We start from the raw sequence: 27,876 nt of genomic DNA, 5'->3' as shown, positions 1-27,876 counted from the left end.
ACTTCACTTGCTGATAACTGACCCTTTCACCCTAAGCACAAAGGGTTAGAGATTCTATTGTTTGCCAATGTTTACTTTGCCAGTGTTTTCTTTTGCCTCTCAGTATCAATATTGGCTTTGCTATTCCTATTTCTATGGGAAAGGGCTGGGCACTACTGTGTGTAAAAGCAGTATTGTGAGTATTGAACTAACGTCAAAGTGATACTCCCTGTTTCCTATCGAGTGTCTATAGAGCACTTCTGCAGTGGCCAATTGCACTGCACTGATTCCTACCCCATCACTGCCAGCGGGTGCACTCTGCCCCCCCCCCCCCCCCCCCCCCAACTTCCCTTCACCCCATCCTCCCTGCATCCTGCGAACATGCATGCGATATAGTCTCTCTTGTGATGGCGGAGGAGTATTGATGATTCTGTAGTTGTGATACAACACACCCAGCGCTGTAAGAGTTCTGCACATGCCCACTGTGTGGCCACGTCAAGTGCTGAAGTTTGCTTGCAGCATTTTACTCGTTTTGTTCATGAAAATTAATTCTTGTTTGATAGAGATTATATTATTATCACGACTATTATTGTTATTACCATATTGGGTTGTTGTATTTTTTCCTCGGTATATTCTATGACAGCTTCTTTGTTTTGAATTTGAGAATTTGCTGAAACTGTTTGAATTTTTTATGAGACAAGAAAGTGTCTCATTATTCTGTATCATGTGGGGGGAAAAAAACCCTGTTTGTTGATTGTTAAACATATGATAAACTGATGTTTTCTGACTATTCATGTCTGTATTAGACATTTTATTTGCGAATCTATTGTTCGATTGAAATGTAAATGAATTATTAAGAGATGGTACACATCCGTCATTGTATACAGTCTGGCACCATCATTAGATGGACTTATAGTATAGACGCTCATTTATACAACCTGTGATTACCAGATATATTTAAATGTTTAAGTCATTGGGGGCAGTTTTTTGTAACGTTTCAGAATGAGGGAAATAAATTCCTTAAGAAACCGCATATCTAAAATGTCCCCGTAATGAATAATACTGTTACGTATTCCATTTATTTCCTTGGAAATATCACATTGTGAAAGGTTTCCCTTTTACTGTCTTTACGGTAATGCAGGACTGGAGTGGGTCAAACCTATGACAATATTGATTTATGTGCTATTGATGAAACTGTTTGACTGACAGCATCCTGCGTCTGTGTTGCACTGAGAGATGGAATTTTGAAAAGGCACTTGAAATTGCATGCCACAATAAACCAACAGCAAATGTTTCTTTGTGAATCCTGTCATAATTAATGAACATTGTATTATGATAAGAGACGTTAAATAACAACCAATTCATAGGCCTTGAGACAGTTTTTAATGGTTCTCTTAAGAATAATGTTCTCTTCTCAGCTTGCTGTTAATGGGGCAGATCTTTTCAATAAAAAACCCAGATACATATGAAGTAGGAGTACATATTTCTCTTCCATTCCTAGACCAACCTTTCATAATTTATCATCACCAGTGAGTTTCTTCTTGGGCTTTTGAAAGGCTATTGTGAAGACTTGACTCTCCACACTGGGTTTAACTGCCAAGACCATGCCATTAAGTCAAATATGTGGCGGCTGCTTCACTCATGTTTTCTCATGGCTCATTGTATTTGAATTTAATCAGGAAAACAAGAGGTTAACAAAACACAGGGGCTGCTTGAGAGGTCTAAAACTCAGTGGAAAAAGAAACCAGAGGGGTAAGTCTATGAGAGGTCATCAACTGTCTGCTAACACCTTGCTTTGTGAGTATGTGTGTGAGGAGCAATCGCTCAAATGTTGTGACTTCTTTTTTTTTTAGTAGTGGTTTTATTATGTTAAAAGGAAGAAGAGGAATGGTTTATGTTACCTGGTCTGACTCTGATGAAACAACAAGCCCTGACAAGGCTGGACAGGAAGGGCCAGCAAGACCACAACGCAGTGAGTGTGTTTCTCACAAAGGTAAAGGGTAAGGAGGTAATGTTTTAGGAAATAAATTGGAATTAGTATATGATCTTAGCAATTAAATCCTCATTAAGGTAATCCCTGGTGGTGCTTTGGTGGGCCTGAGACAGTTAGCAGGTAGAACCGTTTAAAGATAATGTTTTGATCTCATTGAGTAAATGAAAAAAATCACCAATGAAAGAAGAAAACCTAAAACAGTCCAATCCCAGTTTACATTTTTGACTTTCTCAAGAGAAATATCTAACATTTGAAAGGCTCTTGTCTTGAGCATCCAGAGATGTAGACTTGAGTCAGACGTATGTCACAGAAATAAGACTTGGACTGCTGTGATGCGTAAGACTTGACTCCCTAAAACACAATCTAACTTGAGAACTCAAAGAGAAAAAAACTGAGCTAAACTAGAACTAAAAAATACCTAATACCTAATTATTAGGGCTAATTATTAATATGACTTTAACTCAGCTGTATAGAAAACAAAAGACTTGCAACTGACTCTCAATCGACTCCTGAAAAGTGGAGACTTCTTTTGAACTTGTCCCCAAGGACATGAGAAGAGTTGAGACTAAGACTTGTCTCATTAGAGTTGAGGCTTGTCTCGATAGATTTAAGACTTAACTTGGACTTGCCCCCAAAGACCAAAGAAACAACTGAGCTCTTTGAGCATCATGCCATTAGGTAATGAAAACGCTTCCTCTACCCTCCCTCAGCACAGGCGAGAGGGGCACCTATTTACGCATGCGCAGTGTGGGTTGTCAGCGGGTTGGTTGGGCTTGTGTTTACAGCTCGGCTGGATGCTGGCTGCTGATGTTGTTGGGAAGTGCAATGTTGTACCAACCGCCATTGGAATAAATACAACCGTGGGAATAAAGGTAAGCTGTTTTTGCACTTGCACCGTCAACATAAAATGCAGATGTCTCTTCAGTTATTAAAAAACAATGTACCTGTTTGTTGGTTGTAAGTGCTAGGGTGCTATGGCTAGCAGGCGTTAGCTAGCCATTGCTAGCGTTGCATACAGCAGTGGCCTGTTTCAAGGCTTCAGCGAGGACCAGTCAGCTCTTTAATTCACCAAATGACTGCGAACACCTCTACGTCGCAGTTTGCTTTGTGTTGACGGAACAGTTTCGCTCATTTCGGTCACTGTGCAGGTGAACATTTTTGTGTGTGGACTTTGAATCGATGACAGCTGAGTAGCTATCTTTGCTAACGTAAGGCAGGTTTGTAAAGGGCTAACTTAACACTGGAGATGGCAACATTAGGCTCGACCGACGTTATAAAGCAAATATATGATGTTAACCGTTGATTACGTTATCTATTAAAGAGCTGTAGGGTTTGACATGTACCGAGGCCGCGTGAGGCTTAACAGGCGTCATTGACATGTAGCTTGTGTTCACATTAACAGTTAATTGGTGTAACAGCGAGACCAGAAAGCCAATTAAACCAATAACGTTACAGTACAACTGTCTGTTAAACGATGAATAACCATGCTGGAGTAGCTGTGATTACTGTGAATTGTTATGGACCACATAGATCACTGATTTATTTGTCACTTAAGATTTCATCTTAGACCGGATTGACCTAATATGTCCTGTTTCTGTTTTCAACACATAGTGTGTACAGGCTGGTAGTACTGTATTGTGATTTTCTGTGGCATATTTACTTATTGAGTAAAACTTCACAATGCACTCATCATCACATCTACCAGTCTGCTTCAGTGTCTCAGTGTGTATGTAAAGGCTTTGACTGTAAATGTGTGTTTAATTAACACTGCAGCAGTTCATACTAAGGGTCCTACGGATTCTTACAGGCCTGCATTTAACGTTTGACTTAAACCTTTATTAAGTGAAGTAGTCTGGCACAATGAGCCTTTAATCCACTCTGTTTTCTGTGAGTTGAAGTTCTGTTGTTGTCCCATGATATGGAAGGGACCAGCAGGGATTGTTGTGAGGAGTCTGCGGTGGCGCGCAAGGACGTCTGACATGTCTGCTTTTTTATGTTGTATGTTGAATTACCCCATAAACGTGTTTTACCAGTTCCCACTAGTTTGGCACAGAAACACATATTACAATACCGAAAATTCAATACATTTACAAACTAACTGTAAACAATAACTTGGTAAATAACCTGTTGTTAATGCATTATCATCTTCTTAGGAGAATATTTAATATATATATGTTTTAATTCACCTTTCTGACCCTGATTTCAGCATTTTAAAAGTCTGTGACATACAGCATCTTCCCTAAAAAGCGTACTCGATTCTGTGTTCTGTCAATGAGTGGTGCAAGTTGTGGCAAACTCCTTTGTACTGAGCAAACTAGCGGCCGTTAGCTTAATGCATGGGTCTGAGACTATTGTTTGACAAGAAGTGCTATTTTTGTATCCAGTAGCTTTTGTGTCTCAGCAGTGGACAACATGCATGGGTACAGTGTGCCAACTGTCTCTTCATTTGACTCGGCTCCTTGTTCCTGTTCCGTTTCCTGAAACTCAGGTTTTACAGTATGTCAGGTGACACATGCCCTAAAGAACTCATAATCCAGATGTGTGTGTATGCAAATATTTACTGTATTAACAACAATCAATGTGTTTACTAGAGGAGGGAAAGGGTCAGTGCTTCATCAGCTGTACTTTACATTCGGTTCAGTAAAGCCTATATGATATATGTTCCTACATATTGGGGCTAATGACCAACAACACAGTGATTCTAACGATACTTTAGAAATACAGTCTGAGCAAGTGCATAAATTATTAGTTTGAACAAAGTTAACGCTTTTAAAAGATATCAACAAGCAATTATATCAATGAATAGAAAGGCCCGAAGAATGTAGCTTGCCATTTTATTTTAGCATCTGCGTGTCTACTTCTCCTCTAAAGTCAGCCATAATGACATGCAGAACTAATGAATTTACTAACCATATTTATATACGATGAATATAACTTGGAGTCACTGAGAGACGAAGTTAGTGTTACTGTGTCCCCTTGTCTATTATAGCTTTATCTGTAATTGAGTTTGCACTGAGCCCTGAATGCTCTGAAGTCCCAACAACGCCCCTGAGATCCACACCTGTCATTTGGCAGAGCTGGCTTCAGCTGTAGTGGATTCGTGTTTCCTTGCAGTTGCTGTGGACAAGAACGAAAATGTATTTCATAGCGTTTAAAGGTACAGCTGTATTTCTTCTCTTGCTTATGGTTGACTCGACGCTAATCATAGTTTTAAAACATCAACAATGAGCTTGGTGTTGTCAGTGTTTTTTTCAGTTCCTTTCACAATCACAGTGCGTCCACGCTACTTCTTGAGCCCACAGCCAGTCCCTCGAATTAAGAAAGTCTGATGTAATAGGGAGTCAAAACACAAAGTAGTTCATGGTAGAGATTCATATTTAAAAAAAAAAATATTGTTAGGCCTAAATGACTGCAGAAAGGAAGGTATTGATTACATTACACCTGTTTAATAATATAGAATGTCAATATTCATATGACTATGGAATTTTGTGTGTGAAACTTCATTTTGCAGAATTGACATAAAAGGACTACACAGTAAACCAACTCTTTCCTTTTAACCACATATTTGAACCTCGTATCACTGACACCGGCTGCTTTCAATGTCTAAAGGCCTCACTACCTTTAACAAATGTTTGTTGGAGCCAACCCACCTAAACACACAGGTGTAAAGTGTTCCTTGCAAGCCACAGTTTTGTTCTTTATAAGTCGGCAGCGATACGCCACGGAGTGATTGAATTGTGTGTTTTTCTTCGTCATGAGATCTTGTTCATTGTTTTGGGTTTGAGACATGCAACGGTTAATTCCTCGATAGCAAACTGGGAGACGGTGCTCCTCTGCTGTGGATCTGGATTGAGATGATTATTAGATGCTCACATGGTACAAATGAGAAATTTGTACCATTTGCTTGATTTGTACAATTGATGTCTTTCTCATTCAGAGCTTCTTTCTCCTCTCTTTTGTACTCACCTTGTTGTCTCTCACCTTGTATAAGCTCAGCCCTTCTCTGTCATTCTGTCTACTTTTCCTCCCTGGCTCTACCTTTGTCCCTGCTGTCCCTGCTGTCCCTGCTGTCCCTGCTGTCTCTGCGAGTGGAAAGAGACTGTGTTGCAACCCAGAATGCTCTCTGGCTGCGTCGTCCTCTCCCTTGTGAGGCGCACGCATGGCCCAGCTGGCAGCCCAGAACAGCTCGTTCTGCTGGAGAGTTTGTAGGAAGGATAAAAAAAAAATGAGCAAAGAAAGGCGTACACATGGATTGACATGCTTGTTACAGATACAGATAAGAGTCACTGTTGTAGGTCATTTGGTCCAAAAATGAAACTGTACTCTGATCCATTGCTGGAAACACTCCAATGACATCAAGCTAACAGTTGTTATCACTTTGTGTGTCGGCTGAGTCCAGATCTACCACACCTTATAATATCTCTTAGTTCTGGACTGTCGGTCAGACAAAACAAGCAGTTTGAGTATTTGTTGGAAATTGTGATATTTTCTATTGTAAATTATTTTCTATAGTTAAATATTTAAATTGAAATGGGTTACATTTGTGTGTTCTATGTTCTCTATGGTGAGCATAGAAACTGAAAGAATGGAATTGATATTCGAAACAATTAACTGTCGATTGATTACTAATGACAATAATCTTTTAGTTGCAGCATTCATTTTCAAACAGTCACAGTCTAATGAATGTCTTCTTATCACTCTAAAGTGTGCACACTTCAACTCTTTGTCGCCTTTATTCATTTCTACAAAATTGTCTCCCAACCCTGTTACAGAGGGAACTGCTTCCTGCTTTCTCTTCTCGCCTTTTCTGAACTCTTAACATGGTAAACACGTCAGAGAATAATCAAAGAAAAGGGGAACGATACGATTTCCAATTTAAGATTTAATTATTTAAAACAAAGACTGAAGCAGACACAAGGGAAGGAACAGAGAGGGTGTGGCTGGGGACAAAATAGTGAGAGGGAATGACGAAAACAGTCTGCTGCCCTCGTCTTGCTAATTCTGTAACAGTCAGAAGCATGATAGGCAGTGGATTGTGTGTCTGGCAGGAAATGTCCCAAGACACAGAAGACCTTGATAAGGAACAGTGTAGCTTGGCAGGAGCAGGCGGACGGATGTTGCCGAGGCTCGGGAGGGTGACAAGGCGACCATTATGAGCTAGTCACAGACGTAGAGTGTGAGGGTTGTGTGTGTGCGCGTGCACATGTGTGTCTGCGGGTCAAGTTATGTGTGTAATAATAATACAGCTGCTTGTGCATGTGTGTGTGTAGGGTATGTGTGTGTGTGCCAGCTTGAAACCACATTTTCTTTTATTTTAACGTGTGCGTGTGTGTGTGTGTGTGTGTCTTGGCTCGACTGCGTAGGCTGACAGAGTTTTAAGTGTTTGCTGCTCGGAACATGAATGGATTAAGTGGAGCTAATTGCCATCGTTGTCAGATAACGTTACACTTTTTGAAGTCTCTGCGTCTACGTCGCTCTCCAGTGAAATGATTGATTGGGTAACAAAGTAGTCATCTAGTCTAAGTAAGATTCATGGTGGCCAGAAAAAGGGTTTGGCCATTGTCTCATTTATATTTCTAACAAAACAGTATTTCACTGAGATTTGCACGTTTCTCTCGGCTCAGAGGGCGCAGGTGTTATTATCTGTCACAATTAACGTTTGAGGACTATCTAAGTTTCTATTGGACGCTACCCAGAGCCTTTTAGAAGGTAAAGGACTGAAGAAAGGCCTATGGAGTCCATTTTTCATAATTCTAATTGAAAATAGGACTCATATTGCTTAAGTTTGTTTCCATGAAAGTTCTCTGATGCTTTCATATGGTGCATCTATCAAAGAAGAAACAGAACTGATAAACAAAAGACCAAAACATGGAGAAACTCAAAGTGCATCAACCAAAATCTGAGAAATAAGAACTAAACAAGTGTGCTAAAAAATGGAATGCAGCTGCTTTTGAGCCAAAAGTAGAGTAAACATCTGCAATGTCTCTTCAGGATTCAAAGCCTGAGAAGATCAGGAGGATGACCAGTGATGCATATTTCTGTTCTGGATTGCTACTGAGTCAGATGCTCTTTTTCTCTTGCACTGGTAGGTTTACGATCATATATCGACTCTACCCTGCAACTTGTATATTTATGTATGAAGAAATGTGTGACTGTTGCTAGACTGAACATCGAAGCAGGTGGTAGGCCCGGGATGTGACTCAGGTGTTGTCGATCAATAACAGTCTGTACAGCGTAGTCCTGGAAGTAGGTTTAATTTAGGGCTTTAACATGAGTGCTCATTAGGGGTTTTGGAAGAATCACTACAGATCTAGGCCTATATGATAAGCCACATGCCTTCTTTATTACTTCTCTTGGGTCATTTGTAATAAGTCAGTGTAAACAACAACAACTGAAAGGCAACACTATGTTTTTTTCTAAGTCCTGGCCATGTAAACAGAACCATTTAATGTGAAACCTTTAACTTACACGACTCGTAATTGGTCGGCTAAGCTGCGTTCTCGAGATGCTAATTGTCAAACACAGGTTCCAGAGGTCACCGGCTGACTACGGGATGTTTCACAGTGAAAGTGACGAAATCACCGAACGCTGTGACCTTGTCTCTCAAGTTCAGTTTCGCAACCCAAGTGAAAAACAACACCCGGGACTTTTGGATGAAAACCAGCGGCTCGTTTTTTCTCAGTTTGCTTTGAAAAAGGCGACGAGAGAACAAGCTCTGAGCTGTCCGTTTGTGTTCGGTAGCCCGGTAATAACATTCATATTAGCACAAGATGTTGTAAAGCCTTCACACACAGATAGATCCTCATATTGAGGTTTATTCTGGGTCAGTACAACAATGTTATCATAAGCACATTATTAACTGCTTTGACCTTCCCGCTGTAGACCTTTTTTTATTATTACTTTTCCATTGTTGGACCCACCTTGAATAGGAAGGGCGGGGGTTTGACAGCAGAGCAAAGCGGAAGAAACGGCAAGTGAAACCTTTTAGGAAAAATGTAGGAGAGCAGTAAGGGCTGAGAAAATACAAGATTGCAGGGAGATGGATGAAGAAGAAAAGAGAGAAAGGGAGAGAGATGGGAGGGAGGGAGGAGTGGAGGGGGGGGGGGGACGGCCAGAAATAGCTTGTTATGGTCTCTTGCTGAACCGCTGCCAGAACCTTCTGTTGCACCTTTCTTCCTGTGTTACCCACAATGCCACCTCTCTCTGTTCACGAGTCACCTCATGCCCTAACTGTACCCATAGAGCGTTGCATCATTCTGACTGTAAAACTCATTCTTAACCTAATTCTACCTCCGTGCCATACCGTACAAATACAGACTAAAAATGTTTTCTTACCGCTGGAGGTAAAAAGTGAAACATACTTTCCTCCTTTATTTCAATTTCCTCTTTGCAAGTATTTTCTGCCGTCAGTCCTCACACATACAGGTGCATAGGTCAGTGTATGCAGCTACAAAATATTATATTTGATGACTCGCTTTATGCCCAAATTGTAATATAATGTTAAAATGTATTTGCTGGAGGGCTGAGCTGATGTGCAGTGTTTCCCCCACAGGATCTAGGTCTATTCGTGGTTGTGGGGGGCGGGACATCCAAGCGCTGAGGAGTGCACGCAATGCAATTAGCACATTCAGTGCTATAATGTTTTGTTTCTGCTGCAAATGTCTAATGTGGTGGTGGGGGGACGGGAACAATAGATCTTTATAATACTAACACGGAATATGTGGACGGTTGTGGCAAGCTGGCTTGTTCCCTAATTCCTCACTTTCATGAAAAAGGACACTCGCATCACCATGACTTCGCATCGCATCGAGCTATTTTTCTGCTGAGATACACAAATTTGCCTCAGATGACCCACAGATCGTCTTTTCCTCTTATCTGTCCCGTGTCGTCTTCTTCTTCATGTTCACTATCACTTGATCTAGGCTTCTTTTTGTTTTGTTGCTAAACCTTTATTTTGCACCCTCTTATTTCCTCTTTAAGCTCCCTCTCTCTCTCTCTCTCTCTCTCTCTCTCTCTCTCCGGGGTTCCTAAAGGCTCCTCAAAGTGTCCTAAAGGTGCTTAAAAGAAAATGGTTTCCCCCATTTTATGAGAGGGTTAGATTCTTAAGAAGTTGCCTTTAAATGATGCCTTTTCATGGATCTCATCACATCATGACTGTTTTCTGCTTCTTTTCTTTATTTCTTTATTTTTGTTGTTCTTTTTCCTAGGTGATTTTGCTCATCATCTCCCACCACTCTCTCCTCCCGTCTTCCATTCATGAGCAGCGTGGCTGAGTTTAACAGCGGAAGCCATGGATGACAAGGGCTCGGTGGGGAAGATTAGCGTGTCTTCGGACTCAGTGTCCACTCTCAACAGTGAGGACTTTGTCCTCGTGTCCCGGCTGGGGGATGAGACACCCTCCTCCACTAATAATGGTAGTGATGACGAAAAGACAGGACTGAAGGTAAGGACGGTTGGGTGTAGGTATGGACGGAGAGGTACTGAGGAGAGAGGGGAGACGTCAGATGTTAAGATGCTGGCAGTAAAAGTCTGTGATAACAACCTGAACGGCAACAATTACTAGCTAAGCTGCTGTGAATATCATCTCTATGCTCACTGCTGATGATGGTCACAATCTGGTCCTGAAATATTACAACTGCTGTAAAGTACCAGTAGGATAACAGGCCAGACTGCGCTGCAGGCTAAATGGTATCATATCATATTTACCAAAACATCTTGATGTTCATTGTGTCTTTACCTAGTTGTCATCAGTGTAACCTGTTAACATTGTAGCTCAGGGGACTCGGTCCGCACATATTCCATCGTTTACAAGTCTCGTCCATCTTTTAAACACGCAGTCTCACACTCTAACCATAAGGCTAACCATTTCTTGTTTTGCTTTTTCCACATTCTCACTCCACCTTCTTCTCATAGTTAGTCTCAGGTGTGTGTGTTTTATCTGTGGTTGTCTTATAGTAAGGAAGCCCTTCATTCCTTGCACATCACCAGAAATTCAGAGCACATTTTTCACAGGCGTTGATTGTAGTGAAGAACTTGTTCTTTTCTCTTAGACCTGTGAAGATTGACATCTGTTCACTCTGAGTTCTTCCACTGTATGTCTGTCCATGATTATCCGTATTATTGAAATAGTATGAGGGAGGGGAAAAGAAAGGTCATCCTTATAAATCAAACAGCTGATACTTTACTCATTCTTCCTTTAGTGTCAGCAAAGTTAAATACCTTAAGAGAGCATCTCCCTTCTGCAGTCAACCAGCTGCTTCTGTTAGTATACAGCATGTGCTTTCGTCCCACTGTATTTTCTGACGCACAATATGCCCTCAGTTAGTGCTCACTCAGCAGCTATTAGTTTACAAACAGTTTTGGTGATGCAGCTGCAAGTGTTTGAAGTCATGGTCGGGGGAAAATAAAGATGTTTTGTGACCAGGGTGTGTCTCCACAAGGAGAGGGAAGACTTTCTGAGGAAAGAAATGTAGCTACCAGCTAGCATCCTGTGTGTGTCCCTAAAGGGTTCAGGTTACTCCTCCTCTCCTCTCCTCTCCTCTCCTCTCTCCTCCCCTCTCCCCTCTCCTCTCCTCTCCTCTGTATGTCAGTTTACTCGTCATCACATTTCATTTTGTTGAATTTCCTTAAGTAGCTGGCTCACATGTCCACACTCTGTCCATTAGTTAGTCATTACTGTACTCTACTGTACATGTGTTTCTTTGTAAAGGAAGAACTTGTCGACTTGATGTTGTACCAGAAGGTACCAGAAGATGGCGCCAGCAGAGCGTGGATGTTGCAGTATTCAGTTGAAAGGAAGAGGTCGACCGTCATTTGCTGTGCTTGGATATGAAACACTGATTTTTCCTGTTACACCTGTACAGAGCCGCGTTGAATTATCAGGTTTTCTTTGGTAGCCTAGTGGCGGCTAAATGGCAGGAACCTACACACGTTCCGCTGTTCTTGATACATAGCAGTGAACTCACTCCATTCACGGACACTCGGTCATCACACTTTGTGTACATTTCCCTCCCAGTCAGCCCATTCAGTCAGAGAGGAGTCAGTGTGTCTAAACTTGTTGTTTGTTATGCAGGTGATTTCTGAGGAAGGGGTCAGCTTTAAGGTCAGTCTCTTCTCTCGCTAGCTGTCTCTTCTTTCTGTCTCTCCTTCTTGCTTGTGTCGATTGTTCCTCTCTTTCTGTGATGTGATTCCGTGGTCTGTGATTATTTGTGCCCTTTGTATTTTTGGATGGCCTTAGCCAGCCTTTTTTTAAGACTTAGGTGTTGATTATAGTAGTGATAGACATGTTCACACATAGGACTGTAGTATCTGGCAATTGCACATGCTTCTAGCACTTCCTGTAAATCACAAGGCCCTACGCAGTTATGTCAGACGTGTAATCCGATATTTAGAACTGACAGCTTTACGTCAGCCTTTAAATTATTACCTTTTTTTCCCTTATTTGGTGCTGTGGGCTATTAGCATAGACACTTTAGCTGTAGTGCCCATCATGCTCCAGATGATCGCTTGAGTCTAACGGCATTGAAGACATTACCATGTACCCGAAGGCACAGATATTATTCATGGCTGTCTATACATAGAACATGAACCAGAATATTCAACCATGCAATAATGATATTCCACAAAGTTTTGATTATCCATTTTTTAATCGTCCAGTGCAACAGTGCCCTCTGCAGCTTAAGCCTGCTCTCCATTTCTTACCTTAACATCTGGCTGCGGCCACAGCTGGCAGGGGAAAGTGAGGGCACGCCGCCTTTTGTGGCACCGCCGTAGTCCGTCCAGCCTTAAGCTTGCACTTTGATTGCTGTTCGTTAGCTTCGGAACAACCTCACACAGTTAGTGTCGGCATGGCTCGTCTCGTGTCTTGATAGCGGTATTTCACAACTCCAACTCACATGCCTACTAATCACTAATATTTGATGAAATGTAATGGAGATAAATATCTGACCGCCAACGTGAAACAAGGCATCGTTCCCCCTTAAACGCACTGTTTTCAAAATCACTGTTTAAAGCACAGCCACTGAGCATTTCTACAAACTAAGATAGAATTGTAAAGTTGATGTAGGTTGAAAGATTAGCTTAAATTCAATGTGTAATGGTGATTTCTACAATGATTTTGTTATGTAACAATATTTGTTCTTGTGTTTTTCATATTATATGCTTTGTTTTCTATGCTTCCCTTTGTCTTTGTTCCTCGGTGTGGTTGTATTCGTGTCTGTTTCTTTGTGTGTGTGTGTGTGTGTGTGTGTCAGATTGTGGGGAATGGAAGTGAGCAGCAGCTCCAGAGGGAGTTAGAGGATGTCCTCATGGACCCATCGGTAGCCGACACCGGGCTCAGATCAGACACAGGAATGGACAACCTTAGTGGGGGCGACCGTGGCCCGCTTGCCACTACGGCGTCACCCGTACCGCCGGGCTCTGACCCGCTGAGCGCACAATCGCCCAAGTTGGAGATGGTGCTTCCTGTTCAGACGGCTCAGGAGAGCGAGCTGAATGAGAGGTCGTACCGAGGTGAGCCGCGATGGGACTTTTCTTATCCTCTTTTCTTGTGACTGCCAAAGCTCACACAATGACTCTTATCTTAAGCTTTATAAATGTGTTTCCAAGACATTCAGAGTAATATCCTAGAAGCACCCGGCTCTCTAAATCATAGAGGATACTCAAAAGTATTCCCTTTTCCGACTCTCTCCCAATCCATTAACCCTATTGCAGCAGATGAATCCTCGTCAGACGGCAGTCCTGGCAGTCCCATCCCAGACGAGGACAGCGTTGTGTTCAGCCAGCTGACGTACCTTGGGTGCGCCTCAGTCAACGCCCCCCGCAGTGAGGTGGAGGCCCTCCGTATGATGAGTATCCTCAGAGGGCAGTGCCAACTCCCCCTAGACGTCACACTGTCTGTGCCCGGCGTGTCCGAAGGCACTGTCAGGTAGGGGGAACATTCGAATTACCGGTTCCACTTCGACGGTGTGCCGTAACATGCATATGTGTGCATACAGTATGCATGCTCGGGCACTCGGTGTTCAGTTAAATGTCATTCACACAAACGCACAGAATAAATCTCGTCCTGCAACAGCGACTTTACAAGATATCACATGGTTTCATCTTTCATTTACATTTACAACAGGTTGCTGGACCCCAACGCCAGTACGGAGATCTCCAACTACCCCATCTACAAGATTCTGTTCTGCGTGCGAGGCCATGACGGCACGCCAGAGAGCGACTGCTTTGCCTTCACTGAGAGCCACTACAATGCAGAGATCTTCAGGATCCATGTATTCCGCTGCCAAATCCAAGAAGCGGTGAGGATTCAATCACTTAGGTGTTGTTTAACTATAATAACTGAAGACACACTTAACCTGGCTATGGTTTGAACCTATCCTTTAACACAAATTCACACATACCGAAAGAGAATCGGTAACAAGAAATGAAAGAGGGAGCAAAAGCCTCTCTTATAAATATTCAGCGTTTCACACGACACTCCGTTTTCCCTTTTTTTCCCCCACCTTTCCTGTCTCTTCCACTCTCCTACCTATACATGTGTACACACTCCTTGGCAGTATTCTGGTTGACCTTGCCTTAAAGTGTTGATCTCCCTGTAGCCTGCTCTCTAAGGTTCAGCAACAGTGCACATGTACACCATACACAGAGTACACACAATCCCCCAAGCTAACGTATAGGGGAGAGAAAGTGTCATGGCTTATATACAGTAGGTTCAGCAGAAAATATAGAAGAACAGAATAGGGAATCGACTCATGAAACTGGGTTAAAACAACTTCAGTGCTCAGTGACCTGATTTCTCCCTCATGGAAGCACTCTCCTTCAATGTCACTAAGAGCCCAACGACAGATGCTACTTTATCAGTCCCACATGGTCCTACGATCCAGTTTCTCAGACACCCACCCATCACACACAGGCTCACACTAAAACACTAATGCATACACGCACACACAAACCAACAAACGGATAATCCCCAGTAGTCATTTACTTATTTTCTTAGTAACTGGACATCTCTGTCTCAGGCTCTCTCTTCCTCCTCACAGCCTTCCTCATGCATCCGCCCGTCTCTTCCTTCTTAACCCCCCGAGCACCAGAACCATCTACAATGCCTTCAGCGTTTTGGGGGGCCTCACATTTGCACCATTAGACTGGAGTGAGTCAGCCCATTGGCTGCTTTAGTCATAGACCTCACATCAGTTTCAAATCAACTTTAAACAACTCCTAGGGCTTTTTAAACCTCTGTATTTATTCATTTATTTCACCACCGATCTGTACCGAGGTAACCTTGTGGAAGGCTATCGCAGCTGTCGTCTCATTTTGCTTTTATTTGATAACATTTTGAAGAGGATCTGTAGCCTTTTTTACCAACAATTAACAAAAAAAGACAATTTTGAAAGAGAAATTTAAGGAACTTGAGACAAAGTCACCATTGTGGATTCTGGAGCTGAACTGTTCCTACATAAAGCAAACCTCCTCCTCGGGCCTTCTCCACCTTTTTGTGTGTTGATGGTGACGTAGAGCCCTGCTGACTCTCAAACGCTTCCCCTTTGTGCCCATGAACTTGCTGCTCCCGTCCAGAGATGTGTATATAGTGTTCAAATCAGTACGGTTTCAGTAGATTTGTTTCACCCAAATGATTTGGGTTCTTAAAACAAATAAAAGCGAATGCTGCCAAGTAGGAAAAAATATGAAAATCCTGTACGGGTAACAACAATGTACCCTTTTAACACTTTACAAGTTCCAGATCTTAAAGGCTAATTCCAAAACGCTATATGTATTTTGAGCGTAAAAACTGTTTCCGCTACAGTTTGGCATATTTAAAAACAAAAGCCAATATCTGCCCAAATTGCTCGTCATGATTGATATTTTTGCAGTACAACTGTCCAGGTCCTAATACAGCCCCTTCAGACTGCACACAAAGAATAAAATGGCCATTTGTAGCCAGTCGAAACGGATCAGTTCAGACTCCATCGTTGATTGGAACATTAACCAACAATGCTTTTTGTGTTATTTGTCATAAATTCATCCATACAGGGGGTGACCCCCCAACATAACTCCCCACTTTATTCCTCATCTCTTGCATCCAACCCCCCCGTTGTTTTCTAAATAATCATCCCCCTTGCAATGCCCTCCATCCTTTTACTGTACCAAGAACATAACAAAGGCTTTTTGTAGGACAGATCAGGAGCTGCTTTATACTCTTGAATAAAAAAAAGCAAGCGAGCATGGTTATTTATTGATGACAGCAGTTACCCCACACCAGCTCTCAGTCACTAACGCAGAAGCTCTGCTGTGTACCACAATCCTGTAGAACATGATCCAAAACCATTGTGCTGTGGGCCCCTGTTTGGGGGAGCGCTCTGTTTGTCATCATACACACATGTCTGTGCAGTAATGATCAAAAGGTAAATAAAATACTTCTTGACGAAATGCAAAGCCCACAAATTTGGGAAAGTACATTAGATAAATGTAAATAAATCATTACCCCACAGTTTTTCCACACTTGGCAGTCTTCAGCTGCCTCCCCCACACCCGACCTCTGCTCCTCTTTGGGATGGGAGATTGAGCAGAACCTTGTAGTCTCTGCTCAGTGTTAACAGGAACAATAGCTCCACACCGGCAAATGTGAATCGGTGTGTTGATTAAAGCTCAAGATGGTTAATGGAGTAGTGGGACATTAGGTAAGCTTTTTAGTGTCGCATATTGCTAAAATGACAGAACAGATCTGCTGAGGTTTGGTCGAGTTTTGAATCGGTACCAATTACTTTATTATTATTTTGCCTTGTGTGGATTCTTTTGGTCTTCAAAACCCCAATTTTATGGTCTGCAAGACATTTCAGCTACAGGAGCTGCTCAACTTTTTGTCAAACTATGATATATTGCCTTGTGATACTGTTTATCTCTTCAGTGGATGTTTTCTATTAGATCTCTGCTTTAATTAGATAACCAACTTGTCAATGTTGCCTGTGTTTTTACCTTAAGCCAACAGAGGCCATTGGCACAGGAGAGTTGTGGTAATTTCACCAATGCTATAATAAAGATCATGAATTCCTATTTAAACACAAACTATAGAATTGCATATCTGTACTTTTAGGCCTCACCAATGCTCGTGGCTACATGTTGTGTTCATTTTTATATGTTTTATGCATCTTTCCCTTCCTCCAGGTGAGTAGGATACTGTACAGCTTTGCCACGGCGTTCCGGCGGTCAGCTAAGAAGGCAGTTCTGTCATCTCAGCAGCCCGCACCGCTCACCCCTGACAGTGACTTGTTCACCTTCACGGTCAGTCTGGAAATCAAGGAGGATGATGGCAAGGGTACCTTCAGGTGAGACTTGCATTCACTCATTTCGACGTTTAGAGCACGGGATCATCGTTTATGATGCTTACACAGTGGTCTAAAAGGTCAAAAATGAACTTTCCGGGGTGCATACTACCAACGATGGGAGAATCCTCTTATTGGTTTATATGCAAAAAGATGTGTCAGTAAAAGCAACTGTGAAATTATTAAAATATCACAAGAAGTCCTCTCTGTCTCACAGTAGACCGATATGTTGACCCCTCTAAATAAATAAATAAATATATATTTTTCACACGAGAACACAACAGAAAGTTCCTGTTTGCTCCATTCAACCAACCTTCCTTGACCTCTTTTTTTTTAAATTTTCTTTCCTATACTAGTGAGACACTTCCTTGTGTTCACAAACAGCCCAACAGACACTCAGCTTATTTAGAAAATAAACCAAACGGAAATTATGCCTGTGGTTATTTTTAGCCTGCACATATTTCCTCCTCATTAGCTCTGTTGATTATTTTTTAGTGCGCTGACTTCCAAGCAAACAGCTCTCACATGCAAGCACATCACATGAAATGAATGCTATATAGAAACTGTACATTTATACAGTAGAATATCTGTAAAATAGAATTGAAGTGGAATATATTTAAACTATTTTTCCTTTTAATAGTCTGTAAATAAGCCTGTTTATCTGCAGAAAGAGGCTAGTTTCAGTATAAAACCATGACTCAGTCTGATAATATAGTTATATATAAAACTGTATCTGGTACATTAAGTCTCTAATCAAAAGAGACAGGTGTTTGTGATTCGAGCACTGCCTGACATCATGGTAGGTTCCAAATGTTTGCAATATATTTCAAATTGATTAATGTTCAGAAACTTTGTACCTAAGGGTTTCTTCAGTGTTTCCTCAGGAATGTATTTCTGCGAAGGTTTGGAGAATGTTGATTACTCTTCCTGTCTCAAACCTGGGTCTTTTCCAGCCCCGAAAGCCGAGCAGGAAAAGAACCAGTGCCAAAGTTTGAAAATGGCTCTCATGCACACTTTTATTATGAGAAATGGGTCTATTCTGAATATGAGCCATGGTCTTCAATTCTTTTCCAGTCAGACTGGCTGATTGACTGACTAGAAATACATTTCATTGGTCTAGTTGTACCTGCTAGTTTGTATAAAAATGAGAAAGTGCATGATTATTGTTTTCCTTCCCAGTCCAGACCTAAACAACCTGTAAACCTGTGTTGAAATATGACTCAAAATGTCTTCAATTTCATAGGATTATTTTATGAGGTGTAATAGGTACGACAGTAAGTTTGCCTCACTGTGTCCCTTTCAAACAGCTCACTGTCTGTATTTTGTCACATTCATCTCTGTTTTTTCTATTGGTGATCTGTTAAAAATGTGGATATTATTTCTTGTTTTTGCATATTCAGTGCTGTAGCAAAAGACAAGGACAAGCAGAGCTTCAAGCTGCGTGCAGGAATGGGCAAGAAAATTGTTATTTATATCCTGCAGACCTCCAATAAAGAACTGGCTATTGAGAGGTAAAATAAAGCACCAACACAAACAACATACACTCATGCACACACACACACACACACACACACACACACGATACATCTAGTGAATCGGTTCAGAGTAGCATCCTCAGAGGCACTGAGTGTTCATTTTATTGTTTGTTTAATCTGTTATTCAGATAAGTTACAACATCCATTGATAAGACTGCTTTCAGTTTGATGGGAAACAGAAAACTGAGTAAAGTGTTAGTAAAACACACTCGCTTCCTTTTGTTCAGCAGATTTATTCTGAAATACAACAACCAAGACAACAGATGTATCCCTAAACATGACAACAGCATGCATAAATAGTCTAGATTAATGTAAACATCCAAGGGAATGGAGGATATAAAGGTTTGTCAGTCTGGAATTGTCCTAAAAGGAAGAAGAGAATCTATCACGTATCTGTCAGACCGTCCTCCATTTGCTTCAGTTGAGATGTGTCTCTGCTTAAAACCCGACCAGACATTCGTAAGAAAGGAATCACTCAAGCTATAATTGATAAACACACACCGGTGAACATCTTCACATCCGGGTGTTGGCCCGCCTCAAGGTTTAAGTGTTCCGGCACAGTTTTAAGATGGTGACGGATGCGAGTCTGTCTCCGAGGCTCTTCATTTTTCCACGCTTTGATAAATCTGTCGAAATGTAAACATTCCATCGCACTTTTTTGCAGGTTTCCATTTTCACGGTGGTTTGTTATTGTTTGATGAACGCCGGGAATATGAGGACTGAAGGGCTGTGTTTAATATTCTCCATGTTCTGGTCTGTGTTAGAGGATCAGTCCAGGAAGCTATTTGCGGTAACTTGTGATGGTTAACAACGGGTTTTACTCGATAGGGAGATTTATAGTTCTAGTTCCCGCTCTTGCACTGTTTTTTCTCTCCTTTTGTTCTTATGTAATCCTATTCAGTTCACTTGCTTTCATGCGTGTCCCCTTTCCAGGTGTTTCGGTCTCCTGCTCAGCCCAGGGAAAAATGTGAAGAACAGCGACATGCACCTGCTAGATCTGGTGGGTGACTGTTTTTCATGTGTGTGTGTGTGTGTGTGTGTGTGTGTGTGTGTGTGTGTGTGTGTGTGTCACTGAGTGTTTGAGTGTGTTCGCTAACTTCCTCCAACTTGTGCCCCTTCAGGAGTCAATGGGAAAGAGTTCCGACGGGAAGTCTTACATCATCACAGGAAGTTGGAACCCCAACACGCCTCAGTTCCAGCCTGTGAATGAGGAAACGCCCAAAGGTAACGGCCAATAATCCGTCGAAATTCACATAAACCCGAATGATTTTTCAACAGTTATTATTTCATCGGTTCATATTTCATCAGTTAGTTGGTTGTTTATTCTCACATGTTTTCACACTAATATACGACACATTTCCAAGCGTGAAAATCACTTTGCACTGGTTTCACAAATCCTCAGATCAAGCTGTGAAGGAGCAATTTAATGTTCAGTTATAGCTACACTTGTTAGGCATGGAAACTGTACTTTAATAAATGCCATTCCTGTTAGAACTGCTGTTAGAATATAAAGCAGGAACTACAATATTTGAACAGATCACTCATAAATATAGCTGAAAAATGATACAGGGTTTGGCTTGAATATGTATTTGTTATAGATGGCGAATGGAAGGGAATTACTCACCGGGAGTCAACATTTAAGCCGTTTTCTTGCTTCCCAGATAAATTCATGTACATGACGACAGCAGTGGACCTGGTGATCACAGAGGTGGAGGAGCCGGTCCGTTTCCTGCTGGAGACGAGGGTCAGAGTCTGCTCCCCAAATGACAGGCTGTTCTGGCCCTTCAGCAAGCGCAACTACACTGAGACCTTCTACCTTAAACTGCGACAGGTATGTCAAGTCATGACACAAATTTCCATTTTCTCTTCTGAATTGCGCCGTATGTCAGCTGTGGCCTTTTTAATGGTGCAACAAAACCGTTTTTTTTAATACACTGTGATTTTTGTAATTGCGAGGTAATGTTTGAAAGAGAAATGTGATGGATCATTTCTCCTCAGATGGAGCGTAAGGAGCGTAAGATGGCCTCCGACACACTTTATGAGGTGGTGAGTTTGGAAAGCGAGACTGAGAGAGAGAAACGGAAGACCACAGCTAGTCCCGGCATAATGGCCTCCGGGACCGGTACCACGGTCCCTTCACCACCTGAGGATGATGAAGAGGAAGGTGATTGGATTTTTGTCAAGCCTCCCCTTTTATGACATTCTTATTTTATTAATGGCATACAATACAGAAGAATAGCAATTATGTTACATAAAATTCCTGATATAGCAAATCTCCGCAAATATGAAAAGATTCCATCGCAAACACGTCCACATAGAACCACAGAAGAAGACTGACTAGCAGAGTCGTATGCAAACGGTTTTAACTTTTTGAACCACTTGTACTTGATCACGTCAGACACAAACGACCTCAAAGCAGACGCTTTACTGGCAAGATAACATAAATGATTGACTCTGCAATGCCGAACCATTGTGGTGTCCTTGGCCAGGACCGACTTCATTAAGAAGCTGGCACCTCCAGAAACACAATAATAAAAGTAATAACCCTGTGTGGTTGATCAAACACTATGTTACAGAACTGTTTGTACTGTATCCACCCAGAATACTTAGCCAGCAGCGGTGTGTGAGTTTTTGTGTGACTGTTGGAGGTAGCAAAGAGAGAGCATGACTAAGGAACTTTTTGTATCGGTCTGTTTTTGTTTTTAGTCTTTATCCCTTTGGCACAGTTTGATCTCACTCTTTGGACTGCATGTCCATTGATTGCTCCTCGCTTCTTGTTATAAATAGTTAGATACCAGAGTACATGAAGATAGTACCGCTTTTCAGCGGATATCAAAAATAGTACAAATAGAAGACATAAAGTTCCACATCTGCGTATGCATGTTTATTGCTTCGACGGCTGCAGTTTAAGTTCTATATTATCATGTCCAATGGGCACCATCTTGTGACCAAAAATAAGCAGAAAGTTTGCGACTGACTATACACACACCATATAAAACACTCTCTTTAAATGAGGAAACATCTATATCATAAGTCCTCACATTCATTTAATCACTTTCATTTCACATACATGAGCTCTAGGGAATTTTTGCAGTTCATTTGGAACAGTTAAAGGGCAAATCTAAACATGTAAGTAGGAAAAGTACAACAATGGACCTCATTTTGCATTTTTTTTTTTTTTTTTACACCTGTGTGTCCAGATAATGATGAGCCGTTACTCAGCGGGTCAGGTGATGTTTCCAAGGAGTGTGCAGAGAAGATCCTGGAGACCTGGGGGGACTTGTTATCCAAGTGGTAAGGCTTTGTTGCCTTGTTAAATGTGTCCTTCCTCCTCTATTGCTGTTGCAATGAATGTGCACACACACACACACACACAACTCATTTTTGTATGGGGGGGGTTTAGCGGATGTACTGTATTGGAAAGAAAGAGCAGCAAGCAGGAGTTCTTGATAAGCAGCTTATTAAGATGGCTTCCCTCTTCCATTACTGCATTTGTTTTTAATCAAAAGCTCGTGATGAACTGAATTAAAACTGCTCGGACTTTAATTAGCTGCAAGTTAAGCTCCACACACACACACACACACACACACACACACGCCTCTCTCTTCTCCCTGTCTGTGCTCATGTATCTTTTTCAAGAGAATAGAATTCAGTTGAATTTTTTACAATACATATCCAGATTATTTATTTCACCTTTTTATATGTTTTTTTTTTCTTCACTACCTGCTATATTTGGCTTTAACGTTCTTTGACACTACACAATGTTGACATCACCGTTAGAACATTGAATGTGTTGGGGAGTATTTGTCTCACTTATCTGATAAAGATGAAGCCTAAGTGAAGAAAGGAATCATAAGACTAGCCTGTCATAATACTAGGCTTTGTGTGCGAGCGATTGGTGATTTTGTGTGTTATTGTGGGAGACGGCCTCAGGGAGCAAAGACAGGCAAATCACAGAAAGCCCTTTACAATCTTATACCCCTGAGGACCAGACCTGGCATTACTTACGTCATAGTCACACACGCATGCATGCACACGGAAAGGTACACAGCATACTTTTGTTCCCTTTTAGTCTCAATAGAAAATACCATGTATTGCATAAACTGATACTCGGAAACGAATACACCAAACAAACTCAGACAATGGAGAGGGGTATATTAAGAACGGGGGAGACAGTTAGAGAGCCATCAGGGATCCAGGGGTTTTCTGTTAGGTAGATACAGCTGTGGCTCCATGTTCACCTTCTCTTTCTCTCTAATTCTAATTCTGTCTCTGCCACTCACTAATGGAAGATAACCAGAGTTCATTTTATAGTGCATACGGTGTAAATCACTCTCTGAGAGCCAGTGTTTCGCCAACAGCTTCGACATGTAAATGTGGAGATGAGGAAGGAAGGAAAGCATTAAAACTTGCCCTCTGTGTATTGTTGCTGTAATTTTCACTGGCTTATTGTCTTCTATTGTCTATTGTTTTCCCCATCCTGCTAAAAATATGCATAGAAACAAATAAAGCAAAACTAATGCCAGAGGGGGGAAAAGTTTTAAAGTTGAGAATTACATGGATACTGTACAAAAACAGCACACATTTTATATTCTGATTAGATGCTAGGCCCGTTAATCCCTATTCTTGTTCTATTAGATGATACAACTCCTCCTCACTGTCATGATCATCTGTAGAGAGGATGATGGTCCTTTTTGAGACACAATGTAGAGCCAATGGAAGCAAAGTTTTCGGTAGATATTGTACACAGGTGTGCCCACAAAGATCGCAGATTACAAGAATCTGGCGACATAAAAACGAGTATGTCTTTGATTAACTGTCACTGTCTCTCTCTTCTCAGGCATATGAACCTATCAGTGCGTCCCAGGCCGCTGCCGGCTTTGGTGCGGAGCGGCATTCCCGAGGCTCTCCGCGGGGAGGTGTGGCAGCTCCTGGCAGGCTGCCACAACAATGACCACCAGGTAGAAGAGTACCGCACTCTGATCACAAAGGTAAGCCCGCACGAAAGTATTGTCTTTGTGAACACGGTCAGGGCATAATAACAGTGCCATGATCCCCTAATGTCGGTGGTGTAAGCAGTCCTTCAACAAGAAGAACTCGTACACAAGCTCCCCTTATTTTTGGATGCATCACCAAAGCCGTGCACGTCACCTCTCACCTATTTCTAAATCTCTGTCGAAGCTGAAGCCATCAAACTGTACCGGTTTTGTTTATGTTGTTTTTACACTTGGTTATAATTTGATCTCTTTAACTGAAACACATTTAACTCAAGCATATTTTCATTTCTTGTTTGTTTTTCGTTTTGTGCTGGCCAGACCACATGTGTTCCTGTTATTGTCCTTGGCAACAGTTTGAAAGCACACTCCAGGGGCCACTGACGGCCATGTTTCATGAGTTTCTCCTCTCATGTGCTTCAAAACTTGTGACGCTAGCTGCTGCCGCCCACGTAGGTCATGCCAGATGACTGCTTTTGGTGTTGTGAAAGGTTTATGCACTTTTTCTTCGAGAAGACATTTGTTCTACGTTAATGGCTCTGTTAAAACTAACAATCCATAACTTCTTATAACTCAATAATTCCTCAGACGGAGAAACAAAATATATTTGTAACTACCTGTTTATGAACGTCTAAAAGTAAGGAGTCGTAATTCATGAGGTTAGCTGTTTCCTCATAGCTGCTTGGGTACGTTATTGCCTTTATGTGCCTCTTTTCCTGCAGACCTGCGTCTGTGTGTATGGTCAGAAACGACAGCTGGCGTTTAGAGTTCGTTGGAGAACGATGGTTTGCATGTGTAGCTCTGTCCTTGTGTACTGTATGTTAGAATGGAAAGAAAGTGACTTCGCACTGCTGGAGTTGGTTAAGCGCTGAGAACAGTGTGCTAGTCTGTGTCCTTATTTCTCGGCTGCCGCTCTGCCCACTGTTCTTATGTAAAGGCAACATCCCCAGGCAGCAAGCCGGGTCTCAGGTGGTGACAAGATGTCGGTCTTGCCCTTTCTTCCCCTCTGCTCTGCTCTCCCTCCACCCTCGCTTTTTCTTTTGCTCTTTATCTTTGCTTTATTTTTGGCCTTACATCTCTGGCATGTGACGATGGAAAAATGGGGATATTAAAAGTTAAATAGAAGTTTGACATCAAACTAACGTGTGAGCCGTGCTGTTTTCTGTTAAACATGGATGACATGAATGGAATTTCAGCTTTCAGTTCAAGGACCGAAAGATGGTGTGCACAAAGTAAAAAAAGTCGAATATAAAATCGAACTCGAACTAAAACACAAAAGTTACTGCTAGAATAGTTCTAACATGTTGAAAAGAGTATTGAAATGTATTGCATAATGGTACTCTGAATATTACATGTGCTAATTAGAAAATAACTTAATTGACTTTGATGCTTGGCATTGTTACTGGTACTAATTAAAACATATCTTCTCATGTACGCATTCCTTCCTTCCTATTTTTTAAATATCTACATACTATACTCCATGTGCCAGCTCCTAATTTGTTTTTGTGTGCATTCTGCCTGTGCTTGTGTGCGTCTCTTTGTGCTGTAGTGCACTGTGTGCACATCATGTCCTAGCTAGTGCCCTCTTTTGTACCCTAAACCTCCCCCAATCTGAACTTGGTGTTCATCCACGTATCTGAATACAAAGGCATTGATGGACATTGAACCTATTCTTTTCCAATGGAGCCCTAATGAATTTCCCCACAGGAGGGTTCCTGCTGCTAAAAACCGAAAGTACCGGTCGACATTTTGCAATTTATAGTTAGTAGAAGCGAGTCACGGACAGAGTTACTAAGTCTGGCAAACAAATAATTTGTCAAGAAAGACAATGTGACACAATGACATTTACTATTGCTTTCTATAAGAAGGGTAAACTGTTGACAGTATTAACACTAACACACTGAATTTCTTATGTCAAGTTATTATACACTTGTACAGTTGCATGACAGTGTCCGAGAGCTGTTGATTCAACTCTATAGTGTGTGTGTGGTCGATAGTGTTGTGTCACACTATTGTGTTACTGCATTATATTCAACGGTGTTTTTTAACCACCTTTTACCTACGGGAGAGAGGCAGAATGTTACAAATGTCCCCTGAGGTGTCTATCTGAGCATACACAGCGGCTCTGTGTAGTGTAGACACAATGTGATCAGATAAACACAGGCCTGCTGCACCAGCCTACTGTGGAGAGCCTAAACAAGCGCTCATATATACCTGTCTGCCTGCCTCTGTCTGACCCACATACTGACCCGCGTGCCTGCCTCTCTGACTCCCTCTGACTTTCACCTAGACCTGTTTGTGCGCCTGTCGACTTGTGTGTCTACCTATCTCTCTTTGTCTGCCTGCTCATTTGTGTGTTGTTGTTTTTTTGTCACACTGTCTTCTTGCCTCTTTCTCCTGCTGTCTTGTTGGCCCGACGTGTCTGCTTCTTTTCCTCTTCTGTCTCTCTGTCCCATAGGGTTAGGTAACCGGCAACAGGCTGGAATCTTGTGTATCTTATTATATTAATGTTTTGTCTGTTACTGTATAACAACTCTCACCACCCTTGCCTGGTGTTTGTATTTGTGTACTAGCTCTAAGCTCACCATAGCAACTACACAGAGAAACATTATTTACTCTCAGATATTAATGTTGGTGTATTAATAGTCCAGTTCTTTTCATTTCTACTCCTACAAGGCAATTCTAAGTTTAATGAAAACCTCAGATTGCACATCAGTTGACCAGTTCTTCTTCTGTTTTTGTTTTTAGCTGCTGATACAAAGGTTGGCACAGTGTGACTGATTATTTTTATGTCTAACTGTAAAGCAAGGAAACTCCGTCCGTTCACAAACTTTTGATTAACGAGTGAGCAGCGCTCTGTTCAGCAGAGGGGGCGGGGCTTCAGGGCACTAGTATGAGTCCAGTATGTTGAACCAGAGTGTATTTCACCAGTGTAAGATTTGATACGAACTTATAACACAAGTAACGTTTTAAAATGACCTCTGCTAAGTGCATTTCACCGATGTTTCTAGACTGCGAGTAACAGCGACTGTTTTTCAGGGGAAAATGTAGGGATTACACACGGGGCCCCGTGCAAACACTGTCTTGCTTTACTTTTCACCCTTTTTCTCACTGAGAATGTTGATACAAGCAGTGTTAAAAGAAGAGGGCTATTCCAAAAAAAAAACGCACAGTAAAAGTCCAGCGTTCAAATATTTACATCCGGTTAAAAGTGTAAGAAAGGCATTATCAGTACAATGTACCTAATGTCTGTTAAAGGCGGAGCTTAAATTCTATTGTTATGCTGGATAGTTTAATGAATAATAATTGTGTTTTGTGAGTCAAATCCGGTTCTTCAACATAATCAGTAACATTGCCCTTGTCAGGTAAATGTAGTACTAGAATGTTTTCCTCTGAAGTAGAAGTACACAGTAAGTATTATACCGTTGAATTGCATATTTTTTTAGTTTTATATAATTTTTTTAGATTCCTCATTCTCACAACTCCCCTTTTCTTCTTGCTGATTTTGTTTTTGCAATATTGTTTGTCTTTCTTTCCTCTTCCTCCGATCACCTTTGACGAGCGCGCCGTTATCTTTGAGTCCCTCCCCTCATCCTTTTCTCCTCTTCCTCTTCCTCTTCCAACCCATTTCATCGCACTGTCATCTATTTTTAGCTCCTCGTGTGGTGGGCAGAGGAGGTGCTTGAAAGCATGGGAGTGTGTCAGGATTGTGGGGGGAGAAAGGTGCAGCCTTGTGTGTGTGTGTGTGTGTGTGTGTGTGTGTGTGTGTGTGTGTGTGTGTGTGTGTGTGTGTGTGTGTGTGTGTGTGTCTGTGTCTGTGTGTGTCTGTGTGTGTGTGTCTCCATCACGCTACACCGAATTGCCCTGCACGAGACACACTCCTCTTCAGAAACCCATTAGGATGAGGATGTAGCGGCACTAAATATGATGGTGATTACTGCCCACTGAAGTCTCTCAATTTTAGTACGGGATTCTGAGTAATTAAACGGAATCGGCACATCATATAATCTCAAAATAACTGAGTTGGTGATTATTCTAGCACAGAGTCAGTAGGC

At 41.7% G+C, this 27,876-nt stretch overlaps 1 protein-coding gene across 4 annotated transcripts in view; it reads left to right on the top strand.

Moving 5' to 3' along the window:
* The first annotated feature begins 2,730 nt into the window (after nucleotides 1–2,730).
* Nucleotides 2,731–27,876, top strand: part of rabgap1 (RAB GTPase activating protein 1) — a 54,477-nt gene continuing 29,331 nt past the window's right edge. The window contains exons 1-14 of one of the 4 annotated variants that reach the window (XM_079178477.1): nucleotides 2,731–2,844; nucleotides 10,180–10,415; nucleotides 12,045–12,074; nucleotides 13,225–13,483; nucleotides 13,685–13,898; nucleotides 14,097–14,271; nucleotides 17,135–17,295; nucleotides 18,693–18,803; nucleotides 19,761–19,827; nucleotides 19,949–20,051; nucleotides 20,489–20,658; nucleotides 20,826–20,991; nucleotides 22,028–22,121; nucleotides 23,668–23,818. In XM_079178477.1, coding sequence (XP_079034603.1) covers nucleotides 10,263–10,415; nucleotides 12,045–12,074; nucleotides 13,225–13,483; nucleotides 13,685–13,898; nucleotides 14,097–14,271; nucleotides 17,135–17,295; nucleotides 18,693–18,803; nucleotides 19,761–19,827; nucleotides 19,949–20,051; nucleotides 20,489–20,658; nucleotides 20,826–20,991; nucleotides 22,028–22,121; nucleotides 23,668–23,818 — 1,854 coding nt within the window. In that variant the 5' untranslated portion in view covers nucleotides 2,731–2,844; nucleotides 10,180–10,262. The remainder of the gene's footprint in view (nucleotides 2,845–10,179; nucleotides 10,416–12,044; nucleotides 12,075–13,224; nucleotides 13,484–13,684; nucleotides 13,899–14,096; nucleotides 14,272–17,134; nucleotides 17,296–18,692; nucleotides 18,804–19,760; nucleotides 19,828–19,948; nucleotides 20,052–20,488; nucleotides 20,659–20,825; nucleotides 20,992–22,027; nucleotides 22,122–23,667; nucleotides 23,819–27,876) is intronic. The other 3 variants (XM_079178478.1, XM_079178479.1, XM_079178480.1) reach the window with 3 other exon arrangements.

Source organism: Pholis gunnellus, assembly GCF_910591455.1.
Source record: "Pholis gunnellus genome assembly, chromosome: 18".
NCBI classification, from domain to species: domain Eukaryota; kingdom Metazoa; phylum Chordata; class Actinopteri; order Perciformes; family Pholidae; genus Pholis; species Pholis gunnellus.
This window is presented reverse-complemented; position numbering and strand designations above follow the sequence as displayed.